General features: G+C 38.8%; 1 protein-coding gene across 5 annotated transcripts; it reads right to left on the reverse strand.

The window, feature by feature from the left end:
* Positions 1-501: 501 nt before the first annotated feature.
* Positions 502-7,547, reverse strand: anp32e (acidic (leucine-rich) nuclear phosphoprotein 32 family, member E). Of its 5 annotated transcripts, none has more exons than XM_079485334.1 (7): positions 7,283-7,547; positions 2,889-3,038; positions 2,446-2,568; positions 1,948-2,110; positions 1,572-1,723; positions 1,437-1,488; positions 502-1,353 (listed from the first exon to the last, which is right to left on the reverse strand). In XM_079485334.1, exons 1-7 carry the CDS (start codon positions 7,334-7,336, stop codon positions 1,265-1,267), a joined length of 783 nt encoding a protein of 260 aa, XP_079341460.1. In that variant the 5' UTR covers positions 7,337-7,547; the 3' UTR covers positions 502-1,264. The 5 variants fall into 5 exon arrangements, with proteins under 5 accessions (XP_079341460.1, XP_079341461.1, XP_079341458.1 ...); XM_079485335.1 differs by having other exon boundaries at positions 502-1,350; positions 7,283-7,457; XM_079485332.1 differs by lacking the exon at positions 7,283-7,547 and adding an exon at positions 6,609-6,774.
* Positions 7,548-13,121: the final 5,574 nt, after the last annotated feature.

Consider the following 13,121-nt stretch of genomic DNA (forward strand, 5'->3'; position numbering starts at 1 on the left):
GTGATATAAAAAACCCTAAACAAAACAACCCATTAAAACAAAACTTTAAAATTCAATGAAAAACTAAAACTCTTTAGAGAACTTAACAAATAGAACCCCAAATACAACACACACAACCACCAAATTCTGGAAATGAAAAGAGTGATTTGCTTGTCCAAAATGTGCTTTTGTATTAAAACAACTGACCAAATAATTCGATAAAAAAGAAATGGCAACCTGTTGAAACGGATACTATATACATATTGCCATACAAACATCATAAGTTTAAAAGGTATTACTCTGTAAAACACCTCAAGAAAAGGTAGAAACTAACCTGTTTCCACAGCAAGACAGGGTATAAAGGTACTTAAGGGTGCTATTTAATCCAAAGCTGTTAAACCTGAACATCGAGAAAATGTCTAGCCATGCCATTTCTCAAAAAGATTAAATAATTTTAACTTTAAAATGACATTTGTCAAAAACAAAATGAGAGGGCAAAAAATGCTCACAGGTCACATTAAATCCATGATTGATTTCTTTAATAAAAAACTGAGACTAAAACTTAAAATCCATTTGCCAACTCCCGATCTTTGCTCAATTCATTTACATAAATCAAACTTTTAAAATCATGAAAACACATACCATCTGGTCTGCCAACATGAGCAAGCCTGATCAAAGAAGAAAAGTTGAATCAAGTGGTGACCATCCAATATAAAGACAGTGACACAAGATCCTTGGCAGCGATTGGTTGATCCAGGAACAAAGGAGATGGCCTGTCCTATCTAATGGGACAGAGATGACTTTCTTGCTGCTTCGTGATGGGCTAAGAATGAGACCTGGAGAGGTAGATGAGGAACAGGAAACGTTCTGCTTCCTCACAGAGGTCTTAGGGAAAGTCACTGAGACCTGAAGCACAAACTGAACTGAGCTTATGGATTTAGACACACAAATGCTGCTGTCTCCCCGCCGTAAAAATCCTAGTGCTGTCTCAAGTTCCAAACGTACAAGCAATCACAAAACCTTGCCCTGCAAATCTTCCTCTGCCCGCTCCTCGATGACATTTAGATTTTTGTTTTCAGGATAAACTTGGAATGGCTAAAAATGACTTGTCAATAAACCCCCTTTTTATATAGTGTAATATATAATGTATTTATAAAAGAAAACACTTAGCATCTACAGTGATTTATCTATGGTTTACAAAGAGAAAAGCAATCTGCAAGATCACGGTCTTTTCAGGTTTGATCTACAGCTTGGATATTGTTTCCAAGGAGTCAAACATAAAGGGTTAGTCGTCGTCTTCATCATCATCATCATCCTCTTCGCCTTCATCCTCAGCATCCCTTTTTCTCTTCTCTCCTCTGAGCCCAGCCTCTACTGGAGACCGAGAAGCAACCGTTTAAAAGATACAACTTAAAACTTCCATCGAACATAACTCAAGTGGGGTGATAAATGCTTACCTTCTCCTCCTTCCTCCTCCTCCTCCACATAATCATCATCATCTTCCTCATCCTATAACAAAAGGAAACATTTGTTAGACACAGCTAGCACTGAAAAGCTTGGGATGTGAAAGATTAAAACACGAGCTACATTACCTGGATGTCATCTTTCATTAGATAGGATAGGCCAACTTCTCCCCCCTCTGAGCCTTCTTCTTCATCCTCCTCTTCTTCTTCCTCCTCCTCATCATCATCATCTTCTTCATAATCCCCAAGCTGACCAGCTCCTTCTTCCCCATCATCATCGTCTGTGCAAATAAAGTACCACACTTAGGCCTAGTTTCTAAAAATCTCTGGCCGGAGATTTAAAAAAAAGGTCTGTACGGAGGGCCAAAGCGCATAGAAAACGCTGCAGTTTTTAAAATACCTGTGTTTGTGTGGACAAGGCCATAATTTGCCATAAACTAATATCACATTTAACATTGTCCATACATTGCAAAAAAGATGTTCAATAAGAGTCTTATTTACTTACCATCATCATCAGCTTCAGAATCTGGAGCTTCATTGTCTTCTGCATCAAAACCGTCCAGGTATGTGACCTGAGGCAGCAGTTCAAATATGCTTTCCCTGTAATCCTCCAATGTTGTAATCTCACAGTTGAACAGGTCTAAACTCTTCAGGTTCTTAAGGTTTTGCTGAAGGTCCAAAAACAAGTGTAAAACATCAAGAAACATATATGACAATGAAACAAAATCAAAACAATTGCACAAAGATCAGGAATTATGATAACCGTGACACCGTGTCTACAACGGAAGCTACAGGCGCGACCTGACAACCTGCTTGTTCTTTATGGGTTTGTCGCATCACGCCGCAACCAGTGTGGACAAATTTTGAAATTATAATGGCTTTGAATTTCTTTTGTCATGTGGCGCCTGGTGTAGACATGGTATAACACTGTTAAATGCTGATTTAGAATATAAATATAACATGATTACAACAACCAATGCAATAGTGCATGAGGGGCGTTTACCATTGACTCCAGTGTGCTGAGCTCTTTGATCTTGTTGCCACTCAAATTTAGGTAGGTCAAGTTCGGACATTTCTCTGCGAGCGTCTCCAGTGCCCCCGAGATGTTGTTATCACTTAGCTCCAACTGTATGAGAAAAAATATCACTTAACTTAATATATGATGTAAATGAATTAATATCCTGAGAAAATACTATATCAAGGTCTATTAAACAGAAGAATTCACATTATACTTTTTAACTAGTATGCAACTACACTACTTATTTTTTTGTTTATAAGCCCTTTATAACAGCTTTAAACGTGGCTCATCCTATTGAAAAATATAAAATAAATAAACATTTTAACTCAAAATCTGACTTCTGAATATTTTCTTAATTGAACTATGAACTTGAAAACAGCTTTTGGAAGCTGGTCATATAAACTGTCTTGTTGGATCTTCTGACTGACCTTTTTCAGTTTTGGCAGTGAGGGTAGCTTGGCCAGGGAGATGAGACCCACGTTGACCATGCTAAGGAACTCCAGCTCCTTAAACTCATCTGTCAGGCCTTCAATCTCACCATCGCTTGTGCGACAGTTATCCACAACAAGCTCTGCTACCTGTAGGCGAGATTAACATAAATCATTGACAGTCAAAGGATTAGGGATGCTCCGATCCGATATTCGTATCGGGTATCGGCGTCGATACGTAATAAAATTCTAGATCGGGTATCGGTGCAATTTGTCACCGATACCCGATCTGACATAAAATTTGTGCTAGACGATGTAAAAGTTTGAGGAGACACCGGCGCTTAAACTCTCTCGTGGGCGGCTGTGCATAGCGCAACGTGCGACATCATACGCTAGCAACGTGCCAGCATACGCTAGCAAAGTGCGACATCATACGCTAGCAACGTGCTCTGTACGTAGTGCACGTGAACATATAGCAGCGAACAGCATGGAGCGAGCCAAAATATCTGTCATTTGGAGTTATTTTACAACAGCTACGCCAATAAGTTCCACCGCTTTCATTGTTATGGATGGGCAACCGCTGTCCGTCGTTGCGAATAATGGCTTCAGACTCCTTATAAACCACCTGGAGCCGCAGTACGACACGCCGAAGCGTAAATATGTATATCTACCTTGAACTGTACCGAAAAGTCTGCAAACACATATCCGAAAAAATTAAAGATGTCAATGCGGTGAGTTTTACAACAGATATCTGGAGCTGCGACGTGTCCACCGTGTCGCTTTTAAGTTTAACCGCACACTGGTTGGATGAGAATTTTGTGCCACAAAATGCCACGTTAAATGCAACAAACATGTGCAGTTTTACTAAGCTAGGGAAGCTAGCGTTTTATTCATCTGTTTCTGTGTTGGATGTTAAATTTTATTTTCTCTAAACTTTAGTTTAGTAAAGTGGACTTTGCTTTAGTGACTAAAGCATTAAAAAGATCTGATTCATGTTATTTTAAATATATCTAAAGCAGTAAAGCTATTACTTTTTTTGCTCAATTTCAGCTGCTTTATTGCGAATTGATTTTTAAATTATTTTTGCACTTTCTTAAAAATTATTAAGAGATTTTGTTTCCATTTATTTATACCCGTTTATCAAGCTAGTGAAGCTGTTGTTATATTCAGCTGCTTAATTTGCACTTTAATTTTGAATGTCTTTTGTCCAAAGATAGTGAAAAGTTTTGTTTTATTTTTCATTTGTTTTGCACCGGTGCTGGTTTAATAAACTATTTACTAAATTTTTGAATCATTAGTTTGTTATTTTGTTTTACGGGGTCAGGAAATTTATGTTAAGTCGAGCCTGATGTCTTGTACTGCAATGCACATAGTTTATTAAGTAATTGTGCACTTTACATTTTTTACCTTAGTATCGGATCGGTACTCGGTATCGGCCAATACTGAATCTCAGGTATCGGAATCGGTATCGGAAGCAAAAAAGGTGGATCGGAGCATCCCTACAAAGGATGACAATTTATTTCATACCGTGTTCAAAATGATACGGTAAATGGTTTAGCTAAACAACCTATCCTTACCTACAACTGCTAACATTTTAAATACAAAAATGTTAATACAAAAAAAAGAAAAAAGTATACCAAGATCTTTGTTTAACTGGAAAATTATATCACAATTTATATAAATATGTGTCAGTGTGAATTTGGGAACAGAAAGAGGTCTGGGAACATGCTGATCTCGGCCCGTATTTATCAAGCTTCTCAAAGTTCCATTTCAGTCTTAAGTGCTTAGAATTCATGCAATTTACTCCTACTTCCAAACTTAAGTAGGAAAGCAAGTTATAAAATTTCTTAAATAATTGGGAGAGTAAGAGTGTTTCTTAGGTTTAAGACAGCTTGAGAGGTCTCAAGTACTTAGGAGTTAACACTAGGGGCTTGTGATGGCGCTGAGAAGACATGTGGTGGACGGAGGGGTTGGCCAATGGAACCGTATCATTGCACATTATACACCCATAAAATCGGCACTCCCCTGCATTGGCATTATTGCCGGTGGCACTTTTTTACAAAAGGCATTTTTTAAGGAAACAACATCTACACATCATTTTTCATAATTAAATGAATACGGTTAACAAACTTCTTAGTGCGCAAGATAAAAGGCACGCAGTCTGTACACATCATTACTGTTGTAATGACGTGATGTTTTGCTATGGATCATCTTGTTATGCTCTATTGCAGGGGTCAGCAACCAATGGCTCTCAAGCCGCATGTGATTCTTCGGCCCCCCTGCTGTGGCTCACTGTGGTCTTTATAAGGCCCTCTTTATGCCTGCTATAAGGATGCGTTATGGTCGATAGGATCACAAGCGGACGAAAGAGGCACATACCCATTAATACCTGCTGCTGTAATCCTTCAATTTTGTCCACGTTTGACCACTTCTGTCCTGATTTCTTTAAGAAATATCTGGAAAAGCAAATACATGTACCCAGCCAGGGTGTATGGTTGGGTAAACGTATTTGCTTTTCTAGATAGTTCATTAGAATAGACTAAATAAGTGCATGCACTGAACATATGAGCGCGACCGGAGTAAAATCATATCCAAGCCGGGAATTTAACATATAGTCCTCCACTACACTTAAATTACAACCGAGCTGCTTAATAACTAACTTTTAAGCGCTGCTTTGAGACAAGAAATTGTGTTACTTTTAAGTCAATTCTCAGCAGTGTGAATAATTCTTCTAAGAAGCTTGATATATATACAGGCCCTGATCTTCCAACACGATGCGTAACACCTACAAAGTCATTCACTCCAGCTGAACATTTAAATAGGCAGTCATTTGCTTTGCCTACGAAAACAAAGACACGGCTTCCACATTTCGTAATAGCACACATTTAAAAATTGCCCATGCACCAGGAATGGGTGCAATGCGGTCGTGTTTATACTTTTACATCACTCAGGATTTGGGCTGAATTGCAGCGTTTCACAAGGGTTTTCGGCAAAACACTATCGTTCTTGCTCCGGCGATGCAACAAAGGCCCACGTTCAAATCCACGTATGTATCGTGAACACACGTCCACGCCTCCAGAGCATTAACTCGTGTTCGAGTAAAGATCCTCTCCTCATTCAGAAGAAGTGTGGCTCGGTGCAGGCGAATCAACAATAATCCACTAAAATCGGAGGGGGAGGGCTCGCCCCTTCACCATCTGCCACATGCCGTCAATTAATAAAACGGTGACGGGTATGACATCAGGCTTTAAAAAGCGCCACATGGACTGTATCTTATTTAATATTATTTGTATTAAAAACTCTTACTGTAGGTTACATCATTTCACCGACATGAATGAAAGCGAGGCAACTTGTTTTTCGAACCGGAACTCGTTCAACCGCGTCAGTCGAGGGACTATTTTATCTCTCCTCGCACATAACACGTACGTTTCGTGAATTTGAAATATCTTTCACTCCTACCCACAAAAACACAGCCGAAGCCACAAAACACCGTCATTGGCGTCTAAACTAGTGATGCAACAAAATGACTTCCACTCCCCGCCCGTCAACACGAGCAGGATCACGCGTGCCACGATCCTCACCACACACACACACAGCGAGGCGCTGCAGAAGCCACGAACGTCGTTGTACAATACGCTGTGCTTTGCTCAAAACATTGACCTGACATTCGCTCGATACGCGGGGTCACACTACTGAACATAATGGCTTAGGGGGTCTTACGAGGAAGAGCGGGGGCAAATGCCAACTCAAGTGTCTAATGTCGGGGCTGGAGATAAGATGTCCGCCTTTGGAAGACCAAACTGCTGGTTTTACTAGGTTAGAAGAGAAGCAATACTGAGCCGAGGTACGCATCCGCGAAGCTTGCCTACAATCAACTTTTTATATCAGCAGATTCGCTATGACGTCGTTTTACATCGGTCGGGCTGAGACTGAGCGCATTTCTGGAAATAAAACGTTTTGCTTTTCCTTGCATTGTTACCGGTTAAAAGTGAATATTTTTGTTTCTCCGCAAGACCATAAAGTCTCAGCTAGATTAAACGTCACTTGTTGAGTAATATAAATTGTTTTGCAAACACTTTATTGCATAAAACGTTATTTTGAGGTGGCGTTTGGGACGACAAGTCGAACGCTGAGGCGAGAGAGAATGTAATGTTGCTATCAGACATTGGATTGACTAATGAGGTCTAGTCAATCTTCTACATATCATCTATGTTATCTGTAAAGCTTCTGTGTATGTATGAAAACGTCTTATTCGCATCCCTTGAAGCGCACATGTGGTCTTGCAGCCCCGCTGCCATTCAGCGGAGCCTAGCGTCTCTTTCGAGTGTGCATGATAGACAGGTTGCGAACTAACATCATTCCGCGGTTCCGATCAAAATAATTAAAGATCTCACCTGCGACGGACTTTTGTTCCTCAGCTCTAAACTGATCCTCTTCTTCATCTCCATTTTGTTGGTATTGGTTGCACTGGGCTTGACTGTTCAAAGAAAAAAAGAATCAGAAACTCCAGAGCGCGGACCTACGGCTCGGCTTTCTTCAATGGCTGCCGTTCTCTAACTGATCCTCCATGATACCTCGCATCCAACCCCTTTTTGAGATCCCGCCCATACCGCGCGCCGATTGGTCAGCGTGTATTTTTGAACGCCTGAGCGGTAGACCGATCTGCCATTCAAATGGCTCAAGCTTATCAACATAATCGGTCTTTGTAGAGTAATGTGATTGGCTGGAAATACGCGCGCAGGAGATTTTAGATGGGTCGGTGAAAACGTCAGTGAGAGGCTTTTAAACTGTAAATCCGCCCATTCTTCTTCTTCATTGGCGCCTGGGAGAAATGACCCAGTCTTTAAATACTCCAATGATTTAAAATAAATTCGGAGGTTAAAAAAGCACAACGTTGTACGAAAAAAATACATAAAAAGTACGTTTTGTCATGTAATCATTTCCTTCTATTCTCTCATTTTTGTCGTTAGAGCATCTTCCATACTGTTAGTCATCAAAATGGCTGTCCATAAATCAAGACAGGCACTGTGGGTTAACTGCAAGTATGCCAAGCCATCTGTCCCATGTATTGTGTTGATCGCTGAACTCACAAAGGCCAGGTCCCATACTGGCTATTATATTCTTATTCTACATTTATTTCTTTAATTATTACTAATCACTAAGAACATACCAAACTTTCTTTAAAAATCGATAAACATGTAGTGCACGCTCACTTATATATATAAAAAAGAAGTCCTGACATAAAAATGAACGCCTCCAGCATTGTGCATTAGTCCAGTACCTCAAGGTGACCACTAGGGGTACATGACATACTGACCCTGAAATGGAATGGACACCACTACATATCTCCTAAGCTGATTTATGGAGGCTGCCAAATAAGTGAATACGCTTTTGTGTTAAACATTCGTGCTACATTGTTTATTTGTTTGTCCGAAAAGGTATGGAGAATACCACCCCTATACGTATTTACAGAACAGTGGGGGAAGCAGACCCAATGTATCAGGTTGATAGATATGCTGTATATCATGTGACAGCACAGATGTCCAGTGAATAAGATATTCCAATGTGGTACCCTTGCGTGCAAACATACAGATATAGATCTCATGGGATGCATAGTAGTAACTAGATGTTGGGTTGTATATAAGAATACAGGAAGTTATCTTGCAAAGTGTAAGATGCAGCCCAGATTGGATTGAATTTGGCATTGTAGTAAAGGGACCGTCATACTATTATTGATCACAGAACTAGCTAAATGTTATATACAAATATACATTCCAAGTGGAGGAGCCGTACGCCTAACCAAAATTCCCGATATGTACACTAGATGGCAGAAAAGACAAGTGCACGACCAAAACTAGTTGAGACTGGTTATGACTGCTCGTGTAACTTGCGATCACAAGAAGCGATCGCTAGATGGCGCACTACAGCTTTCCACAAACATTGTAGTCTACTTGTTCAAAAACAAAAAGGTTTGTAAATCATGGTAAAACATAGTAAATCAAGACATGCTTACAATTGAATATTAATACACACTATTCATTAAATCAACTTAAAATGTTGCTTCTATTAAATGATCATGTAAATCAATGCTGGTAAAATTCATTGTGCTTGAACCCCAGAGCTTCTCTTGCCTGAACTTGATTAAGAGCCATTGTCAAGTCTTCTCAATGTTTCCTGCACCCCTTTGTCCTCTGAATGCACGGTGGCCTACTGAGGTATAGACAGATGGGGGAGAGGATTTCACGTTCAGACATGAATAATGGGAGAAAAACACAAGTGTATTCTCATGCAAAGAAGACAATGAGCCAACGGGCATCAGACTGTCTTGGGAATCCCTAACAAGCGTTTAATATGGTAGTGATTAGAGAAATACACGGCCAGACACAAAAGATGTGCCCGAGAGTCATTTTAGGCCATAATATTGTTAGGGCTGTTGAAGAACAGAAATGCACATGCACTTATTGTCATTAAACATATATGTACATTTTTTAGGTGAAAACCAGATTACATAAAGCAATTTACACGAAATAATTACATGGAATTGTATAATCAAAACACAAACAGCACGTGACAAGCGTTAAAAAGCAAGGGAAACAATAGCATGAAGTTCTGGAAGAATAACAAGGAGGAGTGTGATAGATATTTAATTGACTCCAGGTGTATCTGCTAGCCCACACGGTCAAGTGTGCGTGGGGTTGTGACATTTGAATCATCCAGGGCTTTGTGGGAATTTAGAAGAATTGTAGTGGTTTGGGAAATGGATACCAAATCCTGGAAAAATGCTTCAGTTTTCAGGACAACGTTCTGTAAATCACATACAGGAAAATTGGAAGCTTGACAAAAGAGCACTTACTGAAAACAGAGAGTTGAAGCGACATGTCCCTCAAACATGAAAATTCTGTCATCGTTTACTCACCCTCTTGTCATTTTAAACCTGTAGGACTTTCTTTCTTCTGCAGAACACAAAAGAACTAATAAACCTCTGAATAACACAGATTTCATAAGAGGTACTAAAAGCTTTAGTAATGTTGAATGCAATATATTTTTTTTTTGTTCAAAAATCTTTTTGTGTCTGACGGCTTCGAAATCTTTTTTCAGATGATTAGTTTCAGACATGAAGCAGTTCAGTCCAGCACGCCTGTAAAATTAGATTTTAGATGTTTTGTGTTCTGAAAGTCTTTGATCCAACACTGTTCATTCATTACTCTGCAGATACCACAGTCACAGACTTATTTCATGTGGCTGTGTGATGCCACAAATGCCTTTGTTTTCAATGAACACACTGATCCTTTGTGAATGAGCACTCAATGCTATATAGAGAAAGACTGCAAACATCATTAAACATGCACTGGAGTCTGTTTCTTGCATTACTGAAAGGTTCTTTTTTGTTCGTATATCACACAGTGCAACACTACATGTAAAATCAAATGCGTGTGTGTGTTTGCTTCAAGGTGTCAAAGCGTGGATGTAAATACAGTTTGCCTACTGAGAAAACGTACACCTTTAATGCCCTGTAAAGTGTTTTGGAATATAATCTCGGCCAAACGCATAAAGCAAATGAAAGAAATTAAAACTGAAGTTTGCTCTTGTATACAAGGTTGGTGAAATATTGTTTCATTGCAAAAACCACGGAACCCTGAAACTAAATGGTTACCATTTGTGCCCTTTGGAAATACAGGAAATCAATATAAAACATGTCCTGTGGTAACATGGATGAGTCAAATCAGATGATGTAATAAAAAATTCTCAACTACACAAAGCTCCTTCTATTTACTGAATTTGCCCTGATGTTTTTGACACAGAAGCCGCCGCACAAATGAACAGATAAAGACTATTATTGATGACAATTTGGTCCCATTTACAAGGAAGTCCTCAATAGATGAACTGAGATATTTGCGAAGGAGATAAATTATCTTTTAAGTGACTGAGCTTAGTTGTAAGCCCCGGTTCATTTCCCCATCCCCCTATAACATCCTCTCTTTACTGCATTCCAACTACACAAACACCTTTTAAAAACCTTCCCACCATTAGGAAATAATTAGGAAACAATGAAGGCACCAGTGGACACATAACCATCTTCAATGTGATCACCCAGAGCTCCTTTATCCTGGGAGTGTAATGTTGAGGTCACATACAAATCAGCCCAAAAGAATCCCACCCTCTGTTTTCTTAGGCTTCTCAGGATGGCAATTCTAACTACAATCCATGACTGATTTACAAAAGACTTGAATGCTGTACTCGAGGTCAAGGCCACAGGTCTATAACTTCTCCTGTGGGGACGAGGAGGATGATGACTTGGGATTTCTTCATTGTAGCCTTTTCTGCACATGCTGAAATACAGGAGAACCAACTACTCCATAAATTTTAGAGCGCAGTAAGTTAACACATTTGTAAGATGGTCCATGGAAACGTTTAATGAGTCCTCTATATGTTGTCTGAATAGTTGCAGGTTGGTTCCCACCAAACATGTTTTAATATGGTTATGTTTAAAAAGTACCGAACTTGTTTCCCTAGAAGACTATAAATATGCTTTGGCTATAATATGTGTTGTGTATCTCAATTCACACAGAAGCTGTAAATTAATACAAAGAATAAATGATGTAGAGGTCTGTACTGCCATATAAGAAGTAATTGTGAACACAGATGAACATGTACATCTTTGGTACATTTTAAAGCATTACAATTAAATCACAAGTGGGTTTTTACAAAGACACATAAAACAACAACAATCTAAGAATCATATTTCATATTTCACATTTTCTAGTAACATTGAAACTTCCTGTTTTTTTATCATGGTTGTCTGCTAACTGAAATGTTAAGGGAGTCATTATACCTGCAAGCTTGACCTTCATACAGTATGTGGATTTTATGGTCGTGTGGATTTACAGCAAACTGTCAATCAGTTTAGCCTATGCTGTAGTCCCTGATAGTTTTTCTTAGTGAGCTCATTTCTCGCACATGTTTCCAACAAAGAAACGATGGCAACCAGAGACCTTGCAAGTACCCCAAATATTGGCCACCATCCCAGATACATTTTCCCTATACCTCTCTGTTACACAGTGGGTGGGATTAGAGAACAGAAACTGCATCTCTTTAAATCAGATTAAGACATGGAAAATGCATTTATGCCTTAATAGGCACCTCACAACCAATATTTATACTGAACTGTCAACTCTCAATATAGTATTGAGTTGATACATCATGACAGTAGTAATTTACATGGAAGTTTAGCCGATGCAGTCCACTTGTTTCTATATGGATATTTCTTTCTCTGTGTAAAGAAACAAAAAATGCAAAAGTATTACAACTATGCTCAATGATCTACACAACAGATATTCCATAGCAAAAAATATTTAGTTTGCACCAGCTGTGTCAACAGCATCCACCCCTTGTGCTGTATGGTGGTTTTCCAGTATATCTGCTATGTAACAAAAAGACTCATATCACTTGAGAAAATCTGCCCTTACCAGCATTAAGTGAGCTATCTGTCGATAGAGGGTAGAGTGTGAACAGTTTGTTGCTCTCACGCTCAAATTTATTCTTGTCTTTAGGCCAGATTTGCTTTAAAAATAATGGATTTTGGACCAAATACTGGCCATGTTTTTACTCTGTGTTATCTGATGACATGTTTTGGGCCTTGTGATTATCATCATGGAAATGTACAAATTCAAACTTGTTTTTACGACCATTTTGATATTAAAAGAGCTATATAATTTCTTTCTGACATCATGTACTCACCCTCATGTTCCTCACAGCCTGTATATGACTTTCTTCCGTTGAGATGTTATGCAGATAGTGACTGACAGCCTTATTCACTTTCATAGTACGAATAAAAGCCAACATCAAGATTTAAAAAATTATCTTGTTCCACGGAAGAAAGAAAGTCTGGAATTACATGAGGGTGAGTAAGACATGACAGAATTTTAGTTATTGGGCAAATTTTAAAGGAACATTTTACACAAATTCTTTCATAATGGACTGTTGGCATGTTTTAGACATATAATTGTGTTATATTGTCACTGTTAGAACGAAATCTAACTTTTATTTATATTTATATCTTGTAAAGTGTTTTGGAGATACACGCTTTAAGTCTGACAGCGACGATATTTCAGTCTATTTTACCTGTCCAAAAAAAAGTACATTTTACTTTTAGAACAAATAATTGCTACCTTGTTGCATATAATACTGCAATCTGACTTACTCTCTAACAATAAAAGATAATCTCTTTATAGT

This window comes from Barbatula barbatula (genome assembly GCF_947034865.1).
Source record: "Barbatula barbatula genome assembly, chromosome: 21".
Lineage (NCBI taxonomy): Eukaryota > Metazoa > Chordata > Actinopteri > Cypriniformes > Nemacheilidae > Barbatula > Barbatula barbatula.

Coding starts and splice junctions, on each gene's coding strand:
- anp32e (XM_079485332.1), bottom strand. CDS start 6,740: ATGCGTACCTCGGCTCAGTATTGCTTCTCTTCTAACCTAGTAAAACCA. Junction 2,569..2,888: donor CACTGCCAAAACTGAAAAAG/GTCAGTCAGAAG, acceptor TTTCTCATACAG/TTGGAGCTAAGTGATAACAA. Junction 2,111..2,445: donor TCAGCACACTGGAGTCAATG/GTAAACGCCCCT, acceptor TTGGACCTTCAG/CAAAACCTTAAGAACCTGAA.